At 38.9% G+C, this 24,722-nt stretch overlaps 1 protein-coding gene across 7 annotated transcripts in view; it reads right to left on the minus strand.

The window, feature by feature from the left end:
- Positions 1–256: 256 nt before the first annotated feature.
- The window catches only part of ATF7IP2 (activating transcription factor 7 interacting protein 2), a 75,000-nt gene continuing 50,534 nt past the window's right edge, over positions 257–24,722 (minus strand). For 3 of the 7 annotated variants that reach the window (XM_022552183.3, XM_089896172.1, XM_089896171.1), the window contains 2 exons: positions 2,412–2,497; positions 257–1,808 (listed from right to left, as the gene is read on the minus strand). In XM_022552183.3, coding sequence (XP_022407891.1) covers positions 1,395–1,808; positions 2,412–2,497 — 500 coding nt within the window. In that variant the 3' untranslated portion in view covers positions 257–1,394. Of the gene's footprint in view, positions 1,809–2,411; positions 2,498–3,924; positions 7,630–9,977; positions 10,085–10,111; positions 10,173–16,537; positions 16,614–24,722 lie in introns of those variants that run through there. The other 4 variants (XM_089896173.1, XR_016387814.1, XM_089896174.1 and 1 more) reach the window with 4 other exon arrangements.

The following is a 24,722-nucleotide window of genomic DNA, read 5'->3' on the forward strand; positions in this document are numbered from 1 at the left end:
TGCTGGTTGGGATGCAGTTTCACTCTGCTGATGCACACCGAAGTCTTGGCTTTGGGCTTCGCTTAGTGAGTGAATGGCTAGTTGATGCCAACCCAAGGGTGCAGTTGTCCTCAAGTGAAGCCCTTGTCCTGTGCTGCAGGACACCCTCCGCTGCTCCGAGCCTGAAATAGGACCTCACAGAGGGCAGCTCATCTCTTCAAATTCAGGTCAGAATTTGGCTCTTTCAGTAATAATGTTTTAAAAGGTAGACACAGGAGACTGAAAAATAACATCTTTATTTATGACTGAAGATGTGACAGCATTCACAAAATGCCAAGGAAAGCCATTCCTGTCCAATTTTTTAAATCTCAGAGCCTCTGAGGCCTGAACTTTCACTATATACCAGAAAAGAATGCCTCTCTTGAACAGACTTTCACGCTAACCGTTATTTTTCTGTTTTCTCAGTGTCCTAGTATTACTCATCCACGGTTTGTCCCATTAGGGCCTGACTTACACTAACCCAGTCTGCTCACCCGTCAAGTTTCTTGGGATACTTGTAGGAGCCACAGCTCACATCAGTGTTCCCTCAGACAGAGGTAAGCAGGACATCTATGGGAGCCCCTTAGTGTTATGTTGTAAGTAATGACGGTAGCCAGGAAATAAGCAAAGGGTCTCATTAGGGAATCAGCAAATTAAAGCCTTAAATCTAAGGCAGACAACTCCATTTCCCTCAACTGAAATAGCAGGTTGGGTAATTTTTTATTTTACAAGAGATACTGTAATTTTGTGTACACAGCATACGTTTAAGTAGTTTTATTACGTATGTAAGTATACAAACCGATTTCGGGAAAACCTAGACTATTTCCCTAAATGATTGACATGGCCTAAAACAAAAGGGGGGAGTAGGGAGGGGCACAAATTAATAGCCCTTAGAATTTGAACAGAACGGGAAGACATATTTTCATAAAATCTTGGTGTAGATGCACCCCAAGGATGATCTGGCCTCAGTAAAGAGCTGGATTTTCCTGTACCTATACTGACCACAAGCAGGTCACCAAAAGCTGATATTCAAGAGAGGAAATAGTGGTTGCTTGCATCCTAGGGCTTCTGATAGAAGCAGCAGCTCCATAGTTACCGAATGTATTGTACCTAACACAGCTTAGCGACATGGGTCCATGATGGTGTATGTCTTAGAACATATCCATTGGAAGTATTTATTGAATGTAAATCAGAAATTCATGAAACTAGAGGCCACTTACAACATAGGGAAGAGGACTGTCCCTGTATAAAGGGTTCACAATCTGAACTGGCCCTTTAAGACATTGAATAGGGTTAGAGAACCATTGTAAACAAACAACTGAAGTATGAAAAAAAAATGTAGTACAATATATAATTATCAAATACTTTTCTTACTTTTAGATAAGATTTTCAGAAAACCCAGGAATAGATTTTATATCACAAAATGGTCCATATCGCCCAAAAATGTCTTTTGACTGGACAGTAAAATAATATTTGTTGGAAGCTAAAAACTGAGATAAAGTACAGGCCATTGGGAGTGGTAAAGCTTTAATTTCTCCAATTTTCTTCCAGATCAGCTTATTATTAGGGATGTCATGGCACAGGAAGAGGTGGTAGCTTTCCACGGGGGCACACTTGGGATTGATTTTGGTTATGTTCCAAGTCAGGGCAATGCCCTTGGGTCTCAGCACCCGTTTTACTTTGAGCTCAGGCTTCTGGGGAGGAAGTGTGTCTCGGATTTTGTCTACCAGTTCGGGTAGTAGTGGTGGTGGTTCTGGGAGAGGTGGCAGGTGCTCAAAGGATTCAAGAACCTAAAACACATTTATAAAAAGTTTAGCAAGCTGAATTGGTGGGTTCTGATTTTTTTTAAGTGGTCAACTGCAGTTCTACAATATATATTTCCCATTCCTCAATCCATTTATCAAAATCATAAGAACAAAAGGATGCTTCAAGGATACGTGAGGCTGGATCCAGTTTCTTTCAAGCATAAGCTTCTTTCTTTAAGAGTTAAGATCTCTACACTCTGGAATATCACTAATCCAGAATGGGTTAGGGCCCAGACATTCTGGAGAAATATTCCATCTCATTTCCAAACCTGTGTTCCCAAACATGAAAAGTGTGAGTGTAGGAGAACACCCATTTCCATCCACCTTCATCAACAATGGTTATTATTCTTAAAAATCTTTTCCAATTTGTTGGACTAAAAAATGTAGTTGTTCTAATTCTGTAGCTTCTGGAAAATTAAATTATTTTAATTGAGTAAATAAGTAGACTCACAATAGCACATTTGAAAAAGCATATTAAAGTGCTTTCTAAGATGAAATGTAACCCAAATGTTTCTTTATGAGTAAAATGGATACTTCCACTCAATTTGGAATGAATAATATCCCTTACAGAACATTTCATATCAGTACCTGGGCTGTATTTTGTGCCTCTGGGGTTGTCTCTTTTGAGATTGAAATAGCTTTCGTAGGTGACTCAAGCATGGATACTGGACTTTCTGTGAACAACAGAAGGTTTAAAAGTAAAATGTATCTGCAATAATCAGTCCCATAGCCTTTAAAGCAAACAGTAGTTTACATCTTGGGTAGTAATTAAATGTGAACTAAAATTATAAAACTGTGAAATAAGATAACTTTTGATATGCAAAGGTATCAAATATAGAGAATTTTTCTTTAATGTGACAAAAATTCCTCAAGGTAAACACTAATGTCATGATGCAACTGGAAACTAGGAAAAATTACCCATGGTAGAGGGATTCCTGCTTAGCAGTCTTAGAGGCAGATTTTGCTCTGTTAGGTCAACAAGGATGTTTGCAAACACAGAACTGTTTACAATCCTATAAGAATGTGTGATACAAACAAGGCCTGGGAATTCAAACTAAAACTCATGCAGGCTGGGGTTGGAGGTATCCCATGGTAGCCTAGAGGGAATTAGATATCAATTGTGGACTGCTGAAAGGGAGGGGGAGGGAGGAGAGACAGAAGAGAGAACGGAAGAAAGAGAGATGGTTAGAAGAAAGAAAAGGAGGAAAACAGAGAAAATGTGGGTGTGAGGGAGAGAAAGAAGGTTTAGTAGGCGCAAGAATGGTTTGAGGACAACTGGGGAAAGTATCATGGGGATAGTAAGAAAAGTGCCTCCATGTTGGAAAGTAATAGGACCAGACAGCAAAAAATTTCAGAAGTTTGAACATATCTAATAAGCAGCAAAAATCATTTTTAATCCACTGTGTGTGCAGTGATATAACTGTTTAACGTACTTTAAGAATCTCCCCCAATAAAATTTTTTATTTGTATTTTTCTTTTAACTGACAAGGATAATTAAGATTCTACACTGTTTCAAAGATAACTTATTAATCGCTTTATTTACTGGTGTTAAAATACGTTTTTGTAAAGGTAATGATTTTACGCTTTTAATTGTAAGAGAATCGATGCATGAGAGATTGGTTCAAAATGGCAGAGTAAAAGGATGTGTGCTCACTCCCTCTTGTGAAAGCAGCAGAATCACAACTAACTGCTGAACACTCATTGACAGGAAGACCCTGGAACTCACCAAAAAAGATACCCCACATCCAAAGACAAAGGAGAAGCCACAATGAGGTGGTAGGAGGGGCGCAATCACAATAAAATCAAATCTCATAACCGCTGGGTGGTGACTCACAAACTGGAGAACAATTATACCACAGGAGACCATCCACTGGAGTGAAGGGTCTGAGCCCCATGTCCAGCTTCCCAACCTGGGGGTCTGGCAATGGGGGGAGGAATTCCTAGAGAATCACACTTTGATGGCTAGTGGAATCTGATTGCAGAATTCAACAGGACTGGGGGAAACAGAGACTCCACTCTTGCAGGGCACACACAAAGTAGTGTGCACATCGGGACCCAGAGGAAGGAGCAGTGACCCCACAGGAGACTGAACCAGACCTACCTGCTAGTGTTGGAGAGTCTCCTGCAGAGGCGGGGGGTGGCTGTGGCTCACCGTGGGGACAAGGACACTGGCAGCAGAAGTTCTGGGAAATACTCCTTGGCATGAGCCCTCCCAGAGTCCACCATTAGCCCCACCAAAGAGCCGGGTAGGCTCCAGTGCTGGGTCGCCTCAGGCCAAACAACCAACAGTGAGGGAACCCAGCCCCACCCATCAGCAGGCAAGCAGATTAAAGTTTTACTGAGCTCTGCCCAACAGAACAACACTCAGCTCTACCCACCACCAGTCCCTTCCATCAGGAAGCTTGCACAAGCCTCTTAGATAGCCTCATCCACCAGAGGGCAGACAGCAGAAGCAAGAAGAATTACAATTCTGCAGCCTGTGGAACGAAAACCATATTCACAGAAAGACAAAACGAAAAGGCAGAGGACTATGTACCAGATGAAGAAACAAGATAAAACCCCAGAAAAAGAACTAAATGAAGTGGAAATAGGCAACCTTCCAGAAAAGGAATTCAGAATAATGATAATGAAGATGATCCAGGACCTCGGAAAAAGAATGCAGGCAAAGATCGAGAAGATGCAAGAAATGTTTAATAAAGACCTAGAAGAATTAAAGAACAAACATCTAGAAGAATTAAAGAACAAACAAACAGAGATGAACAATACAATAACTGAAATGAAAAATGAACTAGAAAGAATCAATAGCAGAATAACTGAGGCAGAACAGATAAGCAACCTGGGAGACGAATGGTGGCATTCACCGCCATGGAACAAAATAAAGAAAAGAGAATGAAAAGAAATGAAGACAGCTTAAGAGAACTCTGGGACAACATTAAATGCACCAACATTCACATTATAGGGGTCCCAGAAGGAGAAGATAGAAAGGACCCGAGAAACTGTTTGAAGAGATTACAGTCAAAAACTTCCCTAACATAGGAAAGGAAATAGCCAGCCAAGTCCAGGAAGCGCAGAGTCCCAGGCAGGATAGACCCAAGGAGAAACATGCTGAGACACACAGTAATCAAACTGACAAAAACTAAAGACAAAACTTACTGAAAGCAACAAGGGAAAAATGACAAGTAACATACAAGGGAACTCCCATAAGGATAACAGCTGATTTCTCAGCAGAAACTCTACAAGCCAGAAGGGAGTGGCATGATATATTTAAAGCAATGAAAGGGAAGAACCTACAACCAAAATTACTCTACCCGGCAAGGATCTCTTTAGGTTTGATGGAGAAATCAAAAGCTTTACAGACAAGCAAAAGCTAAGAGAATTCAGCACCACCAAACCAGCTCTACAACAAATGCTAAAGGAACTTCTCTAAGTGGGAAACACAAAAGAAGAAAATGACCTACAGAAACAAACCCATAACAATTAAGAAAATGATAATAGGAACATACATATCAATAATTACCTTAAACGTGAATGGATTAAATGCTCCAACCAAAAGACACAGGCTCACTGAATGGATACAAAAACAAGACCCATATATATGTTGTCTACAAGAGACTCACTTCAGACCCACGGACACATACACACTGAAAGTGAGGGGATAGAAAAAGATATTCCATGTAAATGGAAATCAAAAGAAAGATGGAGTAGCAATACTCATATCAGATAAAACAGACTTTAATGTTACAAGAGACAAGGAAGGACACTACATAACAATCAAGGGATCAATCCAGGAAGAAGATATAAAAATTTTAAATATATATGCACCCAACATAGGAGCACCTCAATACATAAGGCAACTGTTAACACCTATAAAAGAGGAAATCGACAGTTACACAATAATAGTCGGGGACTTCAACACCTCACTTACACCAATGGACAAATAATCGAGACAGAAAATTAATAAGGAAACACAAGCTTTAAATGACACATTAGACCAGATAGATTTAATTGATATTTATAGGACATTCCATCCAAAAACAGCAGATTACACTTTCTTCTCAAGTGCACACAGAACATTCTCTAGGATAGATCACATCTTGGGTCACAAATCAAGGCTCAGTAAATTTAAGAAAATTGAAATCATATCAAACATCTTTTCCAACCACAATGCTTTGAGATTAGAAATAAATTACAGGGAAAAAATGTAAAAAAACACAAACACATGGAGGAAAAACAATACATTACTAAATAACCAAGAGATCACTGAAGAAATCAAAGAGGAAATCAAAAAATACCCAGAGACAAATGACAATGAAAACATGACGATCCAAAACCTATGGGATGCAGCAAAAGCAGTTCTAAGAGGGAAGTTGATAGCTATATAATCCTTCCTCAAGAAACAAGAAAAATCTCAAACAATCTAACCTTACACCTAAAGGATCTACAGAAAGAAGAACAAACAAAACACAAAATTAGTAGAAGGAAAGAAATCATAAAGATCAGAGCAGAAATAAATGAAATAGAAACAAAGAAAACAATAGCAAAGATCAATAAAACTAAAAGCTGGTTCTTTGAGAAGATAAATAAAATTCATAAACCTTTAGCCAGACTCAACAAGAAAAAGAGGGAGAGGACTCAAATCAATAAAATTAGAGAGGCTTCCAGGAAGATGGCGGAAGAGTAAGACGCGGAGATCACCTTCTTCCCACAGATACACCAGAAATACATCTACACGTGGAATAACTCCTACAGAACACCTACTGAACGCTGGCAGAAGACCTCAGACCTCCCAAAAGGCAAGAAACCCCCCAGGTACCTGGGTAGGGCAAAAGATAAAGAATAAACAGAGACCAAAGGATAGGGACGGGACCTGCACCAGTGGGAGGGAGCTGTGGAGGAGGAAAAGTTTCCACACACTAGAAGCCCCTTCGCGGGCGGAGACTGCGGGTGGCGGAGGGGGAAAGCGTCAGAGCCGCGGAGGAGAGCACAGCAACAGGCGTGCGGGGGACAAAGCAGAGAGATTCCCACACAGAGGATCAGGGCCGACCGGCACTCACCAGCCCGAGAGGCTTGTCTGCTCACCTGCTGGGGCGGGCGGGGTTGGGAGCTGAGGCTCGGGCTTCGGTCAGAGCCCAGGGAGAGGACTGGGGTTGGTGGCGTGAACACAGCCTGCAGGGGGTTAGTGCACCACGGCTAGCTGGGAGGGAGTCTGGGAAAAGTCTGGACCTGCCGAAGAGGCAAGAGACTTTTTCTTCCCTCTTTGTTTCCTGGTACACGAGGAGTGGGGATTAAGAGCACTGTTCAAAGGAGCTCCAGAGATGGGCACGAGCCTCGGCTAAAAGCACGGACCCCAGAGGCAGGCATGAGACGCTAAGGCTGCTGCTGCCGCCACCAAGAAGACTGTGTGCGAGCACAGGTCACTATCCACTCCCCCCTTCCGGGGAGCCTGTGCAGCCCACCACTGCCAGGGTCCCGGGATCCAGGGACAACTCCCCCGGCAGAACGCACGGCTCACCTCAGGCTGGTGCAACGTCACGCCGGCCTCTGCCGCCGCAGGTTCCCCCCACACTCCATGGACCTCCCTCCCCCTGGCCTGACTGAACCAGAGCTTCCGAATCAGCTGCTCCTTTAACCCCGTCCTGTCTGAGCGAAGAACAGACGCCCTCCGGCGACCTACACGCAGAGGCGGGGTCAAATCCAAAGCTGAGCCCTGGGAGATGTGCGAACAAAGGAGAGAAAGGGAAATCTCTCCCAGCAGCCTCAGAAGCAGCGGATTAAAGCTCCACAATCAACTTGATGTACCCTGCATCTGTGGAATACATGAATAGACAACAAATCATCCCAAATTAAGGAGGTGGACTTTGAGAGCAAGATTTATGATTTTTTCCCCTTTTACTCTTTTTGTGAGTGTATATGTGTATGCTTCTGTGTGAGATTTTGTCTGTATAGCTTTGCTTCCACCATTTGTCCTAGGGTTCTATCCGTCCGTCTTTTTTTTTAAATTTTTTTCTCTTAATAATTATTTTTTATTTTAATAACTTTATTATATTTTATCTTATTTATGTTACTTTATCTTTCTTTTTTTCCTTCCTTCCCTCCTTCCTTCCTTCCTCCCTCCCTCCCTCCTTTCTTTCTTTCTTTCTTTCTACTTCTACAAATTCTTTCTTTCTACTTTTTCTCCCTTTTATTCTGAGCCGTGTGGATGAAAGGCTCTTGGTGCTGCAGCCAGGAGTCAGTGCTGTGCCTCTGAGGTGGGAGAGCCAACTTCAGGACACTGGTTCACAAGAGACCTCCCAGCTCCACATAATATCAAATGGCAAAAATCTCCCAGAGATCTCCATCTCAACGCCAGCACCCAGCTTCACTCAATGACCAGCAAGCTACAGTGCTGGACATCCTATGCCAAACAACTAGCAAGACAGGAACACAACCCCACCCATTAGCAGAGAGGCTGCCTAAAATCATAATAAGTCCACAGACACCCCAAAACACACCACCAGACGTGGACCTGCCCACCAGAAAGACAAGATCCAGCCTCATCCACCAGAACACAGGCACTAGTACCCTCCACCAGGAAGCCGACACAACCCACTGAACCAACCTTAGCCACTGGGGACAGACACCAAAAACAACGGGAACTACGAACCTGCAGCCTGCAAAAAGGAGACCCCAAACACAGTAAGATAACCAAAATGAAAAGACAGAAAAACACACAGCAGATGAAGGAGCAAGATAAAAACCCACCAGACCTAACAAATGAAGAGGAAATAGGCAGTCTACCAGAAAAAGAACTCAGAATAATGATAGTAAAGATGATCCCCAATCTTGGAAATAGAATGGACAAAATGCAAGAAACATTTAAGAAGGACCTAGAAGAACTAAAGATAAAACAAGCAACAATGAACAACACAATAAATGAAATTAAAAACACTCTAGATGGGATCAATAGCAGAATAACGGATAAGTGACCTGGAAGATAAAATAGTGGAAATAACTACTGCAGAGCAGAATAAAGAAAAAAGAATGAAAAGAACTGAAGACAGTCTCAGAGACCTCTGGGACAACATTAAACGCACCAACATTCGAATTATAGGGGTTCCAGAAGAAGAAGAGAAAAAGAAAGGGACTGAGAAAATATTTGAAGAGATTATAGTTGAAAACTTCCCTAATATGGGAAAGGAAATAGTTAATCAAGTCCAGGAAGCACAGAGAGTCCCATACAGGATAAATCCAAGGAGAAATACGTCAAGACACATATTAATCAAACTGTCAAAAATTAAATACAAAGAAAACCTATTAAAAGCAGCAAGGGAAAAACAACAAATAACACACAAGGGAATCCCCATAAGGTTAACAGCTGATCTTTCAGCAGAAACTCTGCAAGCCAGAAGGGAGTGGCAGGACATATTGAAAGTGATGAAGGAGAAAAACCTGCAACCAAGATTACTCTACCCAGCAAGGATCTCATTCAGATTTGATGGAGAAATTAAAACCTTTACAGACAAGGAAAAGCTGAGAGAGTTCAACACCACCAAACCAGCTCTACAACAACTGCTAAAGGAACTTCTCTAGGCAAGAAACATGAGAGAAGGAAAAGACCTACAATAACGAACCCAAAACAATTAAGAAAATGGGAATAGGAACATACATATCGATAATTACCTTAAATGTAAATGGACTAAATGCTCCCACCAAAAGACACAGATTGGCTGAATGGATACAAAAACAAGACCCATATATTTGCTGTCTACAAGAGACCCACATCAGACCTAGAGACACATAGACTGAAAGTAAGGGGATGGAAAAAGATATTTCATGCAAATGGAAACCAAAAGAAAGCTGGAGTAGCAATTCTCATATCAGACAAAATAGACTTTAAAATAAAGACCATTAGAAGAGACAAAGAAGGACACTACATAATGATCAAGGGATCAATCCAAGAAGAAGATATAACAATTGTAAATATTTATGCACCCAACATAGGAGCACCTCAGTACATAAGGCAAATACTAACAGCCATAAAAGGGGAAATCGACAGTAACACATTCATAGCAGGGGATTTTAACACCCCACTTTCACCAACGGACAGATCATCCAAAATGAAAATAAATAAGGAAACACAAGCTTTAAATGATACATTAAACAAGATGGACTTACTTGATATTTATAGGACATTCCATCCAAAAACAACAGAATACACATTTTTCCCAAGTGCTCATGGAACATTCTCCAGGATAGATCATATCTTGGGTCACAAATTAAGCCTTGGTAAATTTAAGAAAATTGAAATTGTATCAAGTATCTTTTCCGACCACAACGATATGAGACTAGATATCAATTACAGGAAAAGATCTGTAAAAAATACAAACACATGGAGGCTAAACAATACACTACTTAATAACGAAGTGATCACTGAAGAAATCAAAGAGGAACTAAAAAAATACCTAGAAACAAATGACAATGGAGACACGACGACCCAAAATCTATGGGATGCAGCAAAAGCAGTTCTAAGAGGGAAGATTATAGCAATACAATCCTACCTTAAGAAACAGGAAACATCTCAAATAAACAACCTAACCTTGCACCTAAAGCAATCAGAGAAAGAAGAACAACAAAACCCCAAAGTTAGTAGAAGGAAAGAAATCATTAAAATCAGATCAGAAATAAATGAAAAAGAAATGAAGGAAACGATAGCAAAGATCAATAAAACTAAAAGCTGGTTCTTTGAGAAGATAAACAAAATTGATAAACCATTAGCCAGACTCATCAAGAAAAAAAGGGAGAAGACTCAAATCAATAGAATTAGAAATGAAAAAGGAGAAGTAACAACTGACACTGCAGAAATAAAAAAGATCATGAAAGATTACTACAAGCAACTCTATGCCAATAAAATGGACAACCTGGAAGAAATGGAAAAATTCTTAGAAATGCACAACCTGCCAAGACTGATCAGGAAGAAATAGAAAATATGAACAGACCAATCACAAGCACTGAAATTGAAACTGTGATTAAAAATCTTCCAACAAACAAAGCCCAGGACCAGATGGCTTCACAGGCGAATTCTATCAAACATTTAGAGAAGAGCTAACACCTATCCTTCTCAAACTCTTCCAAAATATAGCAGAGGGAGGAACACTCCCCAACTCATTCTACGAGGCCACCATCACCTTGATACCAAAACCAGACAAGGATGTCACAAAGAAAGAAGACTACAGGCCAATATCACTGATGAACATAGATGCAAAAATCCTCAACAAAATACTAGCAAACAGAATCCAACAGCACATTAAACGGATCATACACCATGATCAAGTGGGGTTTATTCCAGGAATGCAAGGATTCTTCAATATATGCAAATCAATGAATGTGATACACCATATTAACAAATTGAAGGAGAAAAACCATATGATCATCTCAATAGATGCAGAGAAAGCTTTTGACAAAATTCAATACCCATTTATGATTAAAACCCTGCAGAAAGTAGGCATAGAGGGAACTTTCCTCAACATAATAAAGGCCATATATGACAAACCCACAGCCAACATTGTCCTCAATGGTGAAAAACTGAAAGCATTTCCACTAAGATCAGGAACAAGACAAGGTTGTCCACTCTCACCACTCTTATTCAACATAGTTTTGGAAGTTTTAGCCACAGCAATCAGAGAAGAAAAGGAAATAAAAGGAATCCAAATCGGAAAAGAAGAAGTGAAGCTGTCACTGTTTGCAGATGACATGATACTATACATAGAGAATCCTAAAGATGCTACCAGAAAACTACTAATCAATGAATTTGGTAAAGTAGCAGGATACAAAATTAATGCACAGAAATCTCTGGCATTCCTATACACTAATGATGAAAAATCTGAACGTGAAATCAAGAAAACACTCCCATTTACCATTGCAACAAAAAGAATAAAATATCTAGGAATAAACCTACCTAAGGAGACAAAAGACCTGTATGCAGAAAATTATAAGACACTGATGAAAGAAATTAAAGATGATACAAATAGATGGAGAGATATACCATGTTCTTGGATTGGAAGAATCAACATTGTGAAAAAGACTCTACTACCCAAAGCAATCTACAGATTCAGTGCAATCCCTATCAAACTACCACTGGCATTTTTCACAGAACTAGAACAAAAAATTTCACAATTTGTATGGAAACACAAAAGACCCCGAATAGCCAAAGCAATCTTGAGAACGAAAAACGGAGCTGGCGGAATCAGGCTCCCTGACTTCAGACTATACTACAAAGCTACAGTAATCAAGACAGTATGGTACTGGCACAAAAACAGAAAGATAGATCAATGGAACAGGATAGAAAGCCCAGAGATAAACCCACGCACATATGGTCACCTTATCTTTGATAAAGGAGGCAGGGATGTACAGTGGAGAAAGGACAGCCTCTTCAATAAGTGGTGCTGGGAAAACTGGACAGCTACATGTAAAAGTATGAGATTAGATCACTCCCTAACACCATACACAAAAATAAGCTCAAAATGGATTAAAGACCTAAATGTAAGGCCAGAAAGTATCAAACTCTTAGAGGAAAACATAGGCAGAACACTCTATGACATAAATCACAGCAAGATCCTTTCTGACCCACCTCCCAGAGAAATGCAAATAAAAACAAAAATAAACAAATGGGACCTAATGAAACTTCAAAGCTTTTGCACAGTAAAGGAAACCATAAACAAGACCAAAAGACAACCCTCAGAATGGGAGAAAATATTTGAAAATGAAGCAATTGACAAAGGATTAATCTCCAAAATTTATAAGCAGCTCATGCAGCTCAATACCAAAAAAACAAACAACCCAATCCAAAAATGGGTAGAAGACCTAAATAGACATTTCTCCATAGAAGATATACAGACTGCCAACAAACACATGAAAGGATGCTCAACATCATTAATCATTATAGAAATGCAAATCAAAACTACAATGAGATATCATCTCACACCAGTCAGAATGGCCATCATCAAAAAATCTAGAAACAATAAATGCTGGAGAGGGTGTGGAGAAAAGGGAACACTCTTGCACTGCTGGTGGGAATGTGAATTGGTTCAGCCACTATGGAGAACAGTATGGAGGTTCCTTAAAAAACTACAAATAGAATTACCATATGACCCAGCAATCCCACTACTGGGCATATACCCTGAGAAAACCAAAATTCAAAAAGAGTCATGTACCAAAATGTTCATTGCAGCTCTATTTACAATAGCCCGGAGATGGAAACAACCTAAGCGCCCATCATCGGATGAATGGATAAAGAAGATGTGGCACATATATACAATGGAATATTACTCAGCCTTAAAAAGAAATGAAATTGAGCTATTTGTAATGAGATGGATAGACCTAGAGTCTGTCATACAGAGTGAAGTAAGTCAGAAAGAAAAAGACAAATACCGTATGCTAACACATATATATGGAATTTAAGGGAAAAAAAATGTCATGAAAAACCTAGGGGTAAGACAGGAATAAAGACGCAGACCTACTGGAGAACGGACTTGAGGATATGGGGAGGGGGAAGGGTGAGCTTTGACAGGGCGAGAGAGAGTCATGGACATATACACACTAATAAACGTAGTAATGTAGATAGCTAGGGGGAAGCAGCCGCAAGGCACAGGGATATTAGCTCGGTGCTTTGTGACAGCCTGGAGGGGTGAGATAGGGAGAGTGGGAGGGAGGGAGACGCAAGAGGGAAGAGATATGGGAACATATGTATATGTATAACTGATTCACTTTGTTATAAAGCAGAAACTAACACACCATTGTAAAGCAATTATACCCCAATAAAGATGTTTAAAAAAAAAAAAAAGAAGATGTGGCACATATATACAATGGAATATTACTCAGCCATAAAAAGAAACGAAATTGAGCTATGTGTAATGAGGTGGATAGACCTAGAGTCTGTCATACAGAGTGAAGTAAGCCAGAAAGAGAAAGACAAATACTGTATCCTAACACATATGTATGGAATTTAAGAAAAAAAAAGTCATGAAGAACCTGGGGGTAAGACAGGAATAAAGACACAGACCTACTAGAGAACGGACTTGAGGATATGGGGAGGGGGAAAGGTAAGCTCTGACAAAGCGAGAGAGAGGCATGGACATATATACACTGCCAACTGTAAGGCAGATAGCTAGTGGGAAGCAGCCGCATAGCACAGGGAGATCAGCTTTGTGATTTGTGACCGCCTGGAAGGGTGGGATAGGGAGGGTGGTAGGGAGGGAGATGCAAGAGGGACAAGATATGGGAACATATGTATAACTGATTCACTTTGTTATAAAGCAGAAACTAACACACCACTGTAAAGCAATTATACTCCAATAAAGATGTAAAAAAATATAATAAAATAAAATTAGAAATGAAAAAGGAGAAGTTACAATGGACATAGCAGAAATATAAAGCATCATAAGCGACTACTACAAGCAACTCTATGCCATTAAAATGGACAACGTGGAAGAAATGGACAAATTCTTAGAAAGATATAACCTTCCATGACTGAACCAGGAAGAAATAGAAAATATGAACGGACCAATCACAAGTAATGAAATTGAAACTGTGATTAAAAATCTTCCAACAAACCAAAGTCCAGGACTGTCCAGGACCAGAGGGCTTCACAGGTGAATTCTATCAAACATTTAGAGAAGAGCTAAGACCCATCCTTCTCAAACTCTTCCAAAAAACTGCAGGGGAAGGAACACTCGCAAACTTATTCTACAAGGCCACCATCACTCTGATACCAAAACCAGAGATACTACAAAAAAAGAGAATTACAGACCAATATCACTGATGGATATAGATGCAAAAATCCTCAACAAAATACTAGCAAACAGGATCCAACAACAAGTTAAAAGGATCACACACCATGATCAAGTGGGATTTGTCACAGGGATACAAGGATTCTTCAATATAGGCATATCAATCAGTGTGATACACCATATTTAAAAATTGAATAAAAACCATATGATCTCAATAGATGCAGAAAAAGCTTTTGACAAAATTCAACACCCATTTATGATAAAAACTCTCCAGAAAGTGGGCATAGAGGGAAACTCAACATAATAAAGGCCATATACAACAAACCCATAGCAAACATCATTCTCAATGGTGAAAAACTGAAAGCATTTCCTCTAAGATGAGGAACAACAAATGTATGTCCACTCTCGCCACTATTATTCAACATAGTTTTCAAAGTCCTAGACACAGCAATCAGAGAAGAAAAAGAAATAAAAGGAATACAAATTGGAAGAAAAAGTAAAACTGTCACTGCTTGCAGATGACATGATACTAACATAGAGAATCCTAACGATGCCACCAGAAAACTACTAGAGCTAATCAATGAGTTCGGTAAAGTTGCAGGATACAAAATTAATGCAAAGAAATCACTTCCATTCCTATACACTAACAACAAGAGATCAGAAAGAGAAATTAAGGAAACAATCCCATTTACCACTGCAACAAAAAGAATAAAATACCTAGGAATAAACCTACCTAAGGAGGTAAAAGACCTGTACTCACAAAACTATAAGACACTGATGAAAGAAATCTAGGATAACACAAACAGATGGAGAGCTATACCATGTGCTTGGATTGGAAGAATCAGTAGTGTGAAAATGACTATACTACTCAAAGCAATCTACAGAATCAATGCAATCCCTATCAAATTACCAGTGACATTTTTTACAGAACTAGAACAAAAAATCTTAAAATACGTATGGAGACACAAAGGACCCTGGATACCCAAAGCAGTCTTGAGGGAATAAAATGGAGCAGGAGGAATCAGACTCCCTGACTTCAGATTATACTACAAAGCTACAGTAATCAAGACAATATGGTACTGGCACAAAAACAGAAATACAGTTCAATGGAACAGGATAGAAAGCCCAGAGATAAACCCATGCACCTATGGTCAACTAATCTATGATAAAGGAGGCAAGGATACACAATTGAGAAAAGATATCCTCTTCAATAAGTGGTGCTGGGGAAACTGGACAGCTACATGTAAAAGAATGAAATTAGAACATTCCCTAACACCATACACAAAAATAAACTCAAAATGGATTAAAGACCTAAATGTAAGACTGGACACTATAAAACTCTTAGAGGAAAACACAGGAAGAACACTCTTTGACATAAATCACAGCAAGATCTTTTTTGACCCACTTCCTAGAGTAATGGAAATAAAAACAAACATAAATAAATGGAACCTAATGAAACGTAAAAGCTTTTGCACAGCAAAGGGAAGTATAAACAAAACGAAAAGACAACCCTCAGAATAGGAGAAAATATTTGAAAATGAACCAACGGATGAAGGATTAATCTCAAATGTATAAACAGCTCATGCAGCTCAATGTTAAAAAAACAAACAACCCAATAAAAAAATGGGCAGAAGACCTAAATAGACATCTCTCCAAAGAAGACATACAGATGGCCAAGAGGCACATGAAAAGCTGCTCAACATCACTAATCATTAGAGAAATGCAAATTAAAATTACAGTGAGGTATCACCTCCACCAGTTAGAAAGGGCATCATCAGAAAATCCACAAACAACAAATGCTGGAGAGGGTGAGGAGAAAAGGGAACCCTCTTGCACTGTTGGTAGGAATGTAAATTGATAGAGCCACTATGGAGAACAGTATGGAGGTTCCTTAAAAAACTAAAAATAGAACTACCATATGACCCAGCAATCCCACTACTGGACACATACCCTGAGAAAACCATAATTCAAAAAGAGTCATGTTGCTCCGCAGCGGGAGAGGCCACAACAGTGAGAGGCCTGCGTACTGCAAAAAAAAAAAAAAAGTCATGTACCACAATGTCCATTGAAGCTCTATTTACTATAGCCAGAACATGGAAGCAACCTAAGTGTCCATCGACAGATGAATGGATAAGTAAGATGTGGCACATATATACAATGGAATATTACTCAGCCATAAAAAGGAATGAAATTGGTTCCTTTGTAGAGACATGGATGGACCTAGAGACTGTCATACAGAGTGAAGTAAGTCAGAAAGAGAAAAACAAATATCATATATTAACGCATATATGTGGAATCTAGAAAAATGGTGCAGATAAACCTGTTTTCAAGACAGAAATAGAGACACAGATGTAGAGAACAAACCTATGGACACCAAGGGGGGAAAGTGGGGGGTGGTGGTGGGATGAACTGGGAGATTGGGATTGACATATATACACTAATATGTATAAAACATAACTAATAAGAACCTGCTGTATAAGAAATAAATTTTAAAAATTACAAATTGTAGGAGAATCTATACACCCTTCTTATAACTGGTTTGTTAATTAGAACTAAATTTGTGAAATCATAATCTGCAGGTTAATCAATGCACAAGAGCTGATACAAATAACCTCCTTTAAATTTTCAAGTGAACAGTTTCATACAAAAAGAAATTCTAATAGATATAACTTCCCATAACTAACATTCCTTCTTTCAAGGTAGTAAGTCAACAAGCTCTTGGCAAATTAAAACAGGCTAAGACAGAAACTCAACTTTATGATAAGAGACAAAACAGGATTTTTATCCCAAACCAGTTTATGTTTAGATCCTTTGTGTCACGAATGTCAATGTCTTGTAAATACTCTGCAGCTTTTACCCTTATCTATATAAAAATGAGTAACGGTTACTTTTTAAAATTTTATTTTATTTTTTTGGCTGTGTTGGGTCTTGGCTGCTGCGCATGGGCTTTCTCTAGTTGCAGCAAGTGGGGGCTACTCTTTGCTGTGGTGCGTGGGCTTCTCATTACGGTGGCTTCTCTTGTTGTGAAGCACAGGCTGTAGGTGCGCAGGCTTCAGTAGCTGCAGCACGTGGGCTCAGTAGTTGCGACACACGGGCTCTAGAACGCAGGCTCAGTAGTTGTGGCGCACAGGCTTAGTTGCTCCACGGCAATGTGGGATCTTCCTGGACCAGGGATTGAACCCGTGTCCCCAGCATTGGCAGGTGGATTCTTAACCACTGCGCCACCAGGGAAGTCCAGTAATGGTTACTTTAGCACTTTGTATTCTCAAAGCAACAGGAGCCAGTACCCGATTATTTTAAAGTTCCTCCTCATTAAACTGCTAGGTGAGAATTGTGGCCTCTGGTCTCAACTTACCCCTTTGGTGTTTGACCTTTCAGATCCTTTGCTGCATGTATATGCACGTGTAGACGCACGTTCACTTATGTAAATATTTATATGATAGACATGATTTTTAAAGTTTGTATTTAAAAATTAACTATTCAGATATAACTTACATACAATAAAACATACCCATTTTATTTTTTTAGATTTTTTTGGTGTGGACCTTTTTTTTTTTTTTAACATCTTTATTGGAGTATAATTGCTTTACAATGGTGTGTTAGTTTCTACTGTATAACAAAGTGAGTCAGCTATACATATACATATATCCCCATATCTCCTCCCTCTTGTGTCTCCCTCCCACCCTCCCTATCCCAGCCCTCTAGGTGGATACAAAGCACCGAGCTGATCTCCCTGTGCTATGTGGCTGCTTCCCACTAGCTAGCTATTTTACATTTGGTAGTGTATATATGTCCATGCCACTCTCTCACTTTGTCCCAGCTTACCCTTCCCCCTCACCATGTCTCAAGTTCATTCTCTACGTCTGCATTTTTATTCCTGTCTTGCTCCAATTTCTTCAGAACCATTTTTTGTTGTTTTTTAGATTCCATATATATGTGTTAGCATACGGCATTTGTTTTTCTGTTTCTGACTTACTTCACTCCGTATGAGACTCTAGGTCCATCCACCTCACTACAAATAACTCAATTTCATTTCTTTTTATGGCTGAGTAATATTCCATTGTATATATGTGCCACATCTTCTTTATCCATTCATTTGTCGATGGATACTTAGGTTGCTTCCATGATGTGGACCATTTTTAAAGTCTTTATTGAATTTGTTACAATATTGCTTCTGTTTTATGTTTTGGTTTTTTGGCCACAAGGCATGTGGGATCTTAGCTCCCCAACCAGAGATCGAACCCACACCCCCTGCATTGGAAGTTGAAGTCTTAACCACTGGACCACCAGGGAAGTCCCCAAAATATACCCATTTTAAATGTGCCATTCTTTGGGTTTTGACAAATTTACAGTTGTGAAACCACCACCAAAATCAAGACAGAATGTTTTTATTACCCCAAATAGTGTCCCTTCTGGTAATATGGAAGAACAAATCTGACTCCACATTGGATCTGTTTCTTTTACTTTAACCTTTGTATTCTATTGATTTTGCTACAAGTTAAAAATGTTGCCGGTAGCCTGAAATATATAGGATAGCTCTTTCTCAAGGCCCTGACCTTAAAAGGTATAACACTTATCCATTTAAATAGGGGTAAAAAGTTGTAGAACAGAGAATAACATTTGTCTTGTTGGAAGTTTATAGCAACATTGTGAAATGACCTACTGGACAGCTAGCTGCCAAGAACAAAGGACTCCAGCCCCAAGAAGTTTGTAGCAACCAACCACACACCCTTCCTCTTTTATTATAAAAGAAGCCTGAATTCTAATTCGGAGAAGATGGTTCTTTGGGACACTAGTCCACCATCTTCTCGGTTTGCTGTCGCCATTCCTTGACCCAACAATTCATCTCTCGATTTATTGGCCTGTTGTGCAGCGAGCAGTATGAACTTGGTCTTGGTAACATTCTCAATCCCTCTCACCGCTGGCCCCATGAAATCACAGGTCTGTTGTCACTATAGATTGGTCTTTTCTAGAATTTGACATAAAGCAAATCACACAGTATGTACAATTCTTTTGCCCAACATTTTGTTTCTGAGATTCATCAATGTTGTTGCATATAATAATATTTTGTTCATTTTTATTGTTGAGTAAGTAGTACTTAGCTGTAGAGATAGATATGCCACAACCTATTTATCTATTGATGGACATTTGGACTGTTTATAGTTCAGTGCTATTATGAATAAAGTCGCTATGAACATTTGTGTAAAAGTCTTTGTGTAGATGTAGGTTTTCATTTGTCTTGGATAAATACCTAAAGGTGGAATAATAGTGTCATTTGCTAAGAGTATAGCTAATGTTTTGAGAAACTGCCAGACCACTTCCAAAGTGATTTCACCATTTTACACTCCTACCAGCAAAACATGAGAATTCCAGGTCGCTCCACATCCTCACCAACACTTTGTATATTTTCAGTTGTTTTCATTTTAGCCATTTTAGTGGATGTGTTGTGGTATCTCATTGTGGTCTTAACTTCCCTAATGAATAACAATGTTGAGGATGTCTTGTGTTTATTTGCCATCCCCATATCTTCTCTAGTGAAGTGTCATCTACTTGCTTTGGGTTTAATTTGCTCTTTTTAATGTAGAATCTTATTCATTTTAGACTTTCCATTTTTCCTACTATAAACATTTAATGCTAGCAATTTCCTTCTAAGCACTGCTTTAGCTGCATTCCTCAGATTTTGATATGCTGTGTTTTCATTTTCATTCAGTTCAAAATTTTTTTTTTTTTTTGCGGTACGCGGGCCTCTCACTGCTGTGGCCTCTCCCGTTGTGGAGCACAGGCTCTGGACACGCAGGCTCAGCGGCAATGGCTCATGGGCCCAGCCGCTCCACGGCATGTGGGATCTTCCCGGACCAGGGCATGAACCCGTGTCCCCTGCATCAGCAGGCGGACTCTCAACCACTGCGCCACCAGAGAAGCCCCAGTTCAAAATATTTTTAAACCTTCCTTTTGATTTCTTCTTTGACTCATGGGTTATCTAGAAATGTAATCTTTAGCTTCCAAATATCTAGGGATTTCCCAACTAGCTTTCTATTACTAATTTAATTGTATCTGTAATCATACAGAGTATGTTCTCTAAACTTTTACATATACTGAGACTAGTTTTATGGTCCAGAACCTGATATGTTTCATATGCACTTAAAATGAATGTGTATTCTTCTGTGGCTGGGTTTGAGTGTTCTATAAATGTCAAGTAGGTTAAGTTGGTTGATAGTATTGCCCAGGCTTCCAAACTTTACTGACTACATATTATATCAATTACTGAGAAGGCAGTGTTGGAACCTCCAATTATAAGTGTCTACTTACAATTTCAGTCCGATCAGTTTTTATATCAGGAATTTTGAAGTTCTACTATTATATGCATAAACGTAGGTTTACTGTGTCTTTCTGATGAAATGATTGCTTTACTGTTACGAAACAGCCTTCTTTATCCCTGGTAATATTCCTTGTTCTGAAGTCTATCTGATAATAATATAGTCACTCTAGCTTTCTTATGATTAGTGTTTGTATGCTTCTTTTTGTTTTTTGCGGTACGCGGGCCCCTCACTGTTGTGGTCCCTCCCGCTGCGGAGCACAGGCTCCGGACGCGCAGGCTCAGCGGCCATGGCTCACGGGCCCAGCCACTCCACGGCATGTGGGATCTTCCCGGACCAGGGCACGAACCCGTGTCCCCTGCATCGGCAGGCGGACCCTCAACCACTGCGCCACCAGGGAAGCCCTGTTTGTATGTTTTTGCATGGCTTATCTTCTTACATCCCTTTAATTTTAACCTATCCATATATTTATATTTAACATACATCATGTAGTTGTCACATAGTTGGGTCTTGTTTTGTTACCCAGTCCAACAATGTGTGCTTTTTAATGGAGTGTTTAGACCCTCTATACTTATTCTAACTATCAATATGGTTGGGTTTAAATCTACCATCCTGTAATTTGTTCTCTATTTAGTGTCATTTGTTCTTTGCACCTTCTCTTGGATTGAGTATTTTAAAAATTCCATTCTACCTCCACTATTGGTCTATCAGCCATACTTGCACTTAAAAAAATATTGCTCTAGGCACTGCCGTATGTATGTATCTAGTATCTTTAATAACGTATAGTCTAACCTTAAATAACATTATACTACTCACAATGTAACACCCTTACAGCCAGCATACTTCCATTCCTCTGACCATCTTTCACACTACTGTTGGCATACATTAGCTTCTACATAAATTATAAACTCCAAAACATACTGTTACATTCCTCTGTGTAGATCCACTTTCCATCTTATATTTTCCCTTTGCTTGAAGAACTTCCTTTATTTTTGACAGTGAAGGTCTGCTGGCAACAACTTTTGTTTATCTTAATAAACAGAAGTCTTAATTTTGCTTTCATGTTTGTAAGTTATATTAGCTGGATACAGAATTCTAGGTTGACAATTATTTTCCCCCAGCCTTTTAATAATGCCATTTGATTTGTTTTGCATAGTTCCAATTGAGGTAACTGTGCATTCTTTGTTCTTCCCTATATATCTTATACATATGGTGTCTTTCTGATTGCTCTAAAATTGTTGCTGTTAATCACTGGTTTTCAGGAACTGATTATGATGTTCCTTGATGTAGTTTTCTTTGTATTTATCCTGTCTGCAGAGTACTGAAGTTCTTGGTTATGGTGGGCTTGTACTTTTCATTAAATTTGTAAAACTTTTGACCATACATGTATGTTAGACCACTTGATATTGTCCTACAGTTTAGTAAAGGTCTGATTCCTTTTTCCCAGTCTTTCTTCTTTTCTTTTTATATTCTTTCTTTAATTTGTATAGTTTCTTTCCAAATTATACAGTCATGTACTATTTCTTCCAGTATACCAATTTGTTTTTCTTTCTCTGGTGTTTAATAATATTTATTAAATATATTTATTAATATTTAATTAATTAATATTTATTAATATAATAATATTTATTCCATTCACTTAACTTCAAGTATTTTTATTTCATTTGGTTCTCTTTTATATCTTTTATTTCTCTTATTATGTTCATGTTTTCCTTTAAATCTCTGAGTGTACTTCTATCAGTTCTTTTAAGGTCCTTGTCTGTTAATTCTGTCAACTGTCATTTCTAAGCTTGTTTCTTTTGACTGATTTTTCTCCTGGTTATGGGTTCCATTTTTCTTCCTCATATCTCGAGTGACTTTTTAAAATTGGATTATGGATATTATGAATTTTACATGGTTGTGAGTTGAATTCTGAGTTCGGTTTTATTAGGGCAATGCTAGAGTTGCCTTTGCTCTAAGATGAGTTTACACCCATATATTCAGTAAGAATCTACCACAATGGCTGGTCAGACCTGAAACATTTCCCACTGCTGTTTGAGCTCTGGAAATTGTTTAGTGTAAAGGTCCTTGGTCATTCTCTGCCCAGACTCATGCAATTTCACTCTGCATGTGTGACTTAATATTTCAGCAAAGACTCAAAAGGACTCCTATGCTAACCTCTTAGAGCTCTTTCTCCAAGTGGCTTCCTCATCTGATAGTACTCTTCCCCTCATTCCAGTTGCCTCAGCCTCTCTGAATGCCAATCTCTCTTTACCTCAGCAAGACAGCCATTCTCTGCTTGGGATCTCCATCAGTGCACCACAATCTAGGAAGAAAGCTGGGGCAGCCCATAGGGCTCATCTCATGCATTTCCCTTCTCTCAGGGACTGTAGTCCTGTACTGCAATATCTAAAAAATTTTTTCTTATATCTTGTTTAGTTTTCTACTTGTTTACTGAAGAAAAGTTAAGTCTGAGCCCACTTACTCCACCATGACTCTACATATATACTTTTATAACTTTTTTCTCTTGTTATATTATCAACATGTTTACATCAATACATATACTTCCTCAACATTATTTTTAATGGTTGAATATGGTTGTATCATATAAATGTAATTTTTGTAATTAATTCCTTATTCCTAGAACTTTAAGGGTTTCCAAAGTTTTATATTTCATGAATAGCACTGCAATGAACATTTTCATATTTCCCCTATACTTTATTTTCTTCAGGTAACTATTCAAAGAATTGAGTCACAAGGCTTGCATATTTGTAAAGTTTTGATATTGACAGAATGTCTTCCAGAAAGATTAATTTACACTCCCATTCACAGTATATAAACTTACATTTCTTTTAAAACTATTTAGTGGAAAATCTGCATTAATTCAACCCTTTTTTTTTGGAACGTATGTTGTGTGCCAAGCACTGTGCTAAAAAGATGAAAACATACAGATTAATAAAAACATTAATGCTGCTGAAACGAATTTCAAGTCCTTTTAGGAAAACAGATATGTACAGAAACAATGAAATAAAGGTATAATATAGGCATGCACAAAATACCAAGGGTAAGGAGAGCAAAGATGACAATTTCTGCCGGAACAGTTTGTCACAAGTGTCTAAACTGAATATTGAAGGATGAGAAGTGGGGTCATCAGACAAGCCTGGGGAGGTACAGAGGGGAGAGCATTCCTGGCAAAGAGAACAGGATATGTGGTGATGGCAAGGAGAGAAGAAGCACTACCTACTGAGAAGCTATCAAAGAAGAGGTAAGGAATCTGTAGAAGATAAACCTAGAAACGTTTTCAGGGTTTAAGTCATTAAGAATCTTGTATATCTTGTTAAAGAATTTGGAGTTTATCCTAAAGACAAAAACATAACCAGATTTGGATACAGGAAATAACATTTTAGTGGCAACTTAGAAGATTCATTAAAAGTAGTAAGTTAGGACAGAAATATTAGTTATTAAGTTATGGCAATAGACTACAGATGATAGAATTCTGGAATAAGGAAATATATGGACTACATCTGTTAGCTTTTCGGGAGACAACTGATGAGCTTGAAAGCTGACTACATAGTGGAATGAGGCATATCTATGAGTCAAAAGTGACTCTTACTTCTGGCTTGAGAAACTGGATGAGCTGGTGATACCATTCATCAAGCCTGGGAATATGAGAAACGGTCCAAGTTTCATCTGACTAACTAACTATACCCTTATTCAGAACTGAACATTTTACAAGACAGATTCACATTCACATTATCATGAGTTAGCATCATGAATTGGCATGATTTATCTTTCCAACTGCTCGATTTCAAAGTGAAGCCCCCCTCAACCCCATTACA

The sequence above is a fragment of the Delphinapterus leucas genome, chromosome 15 (assembly GCF_059928025.1).
Source record: "Delphinapterus leucas isolate spDelLeu-1000000601 "Yukka" chromosome 15, BTC_Dleu_Yukka2, whole genome shotgun sequence".
Taxonomy (NCBI): domain Eukaryota; kingdom Metazoa; phylum Chordata; class Mammalia; order Artiodactyla; family Monodontidae; genus Delphinapterus; species Delphinapterus leucas.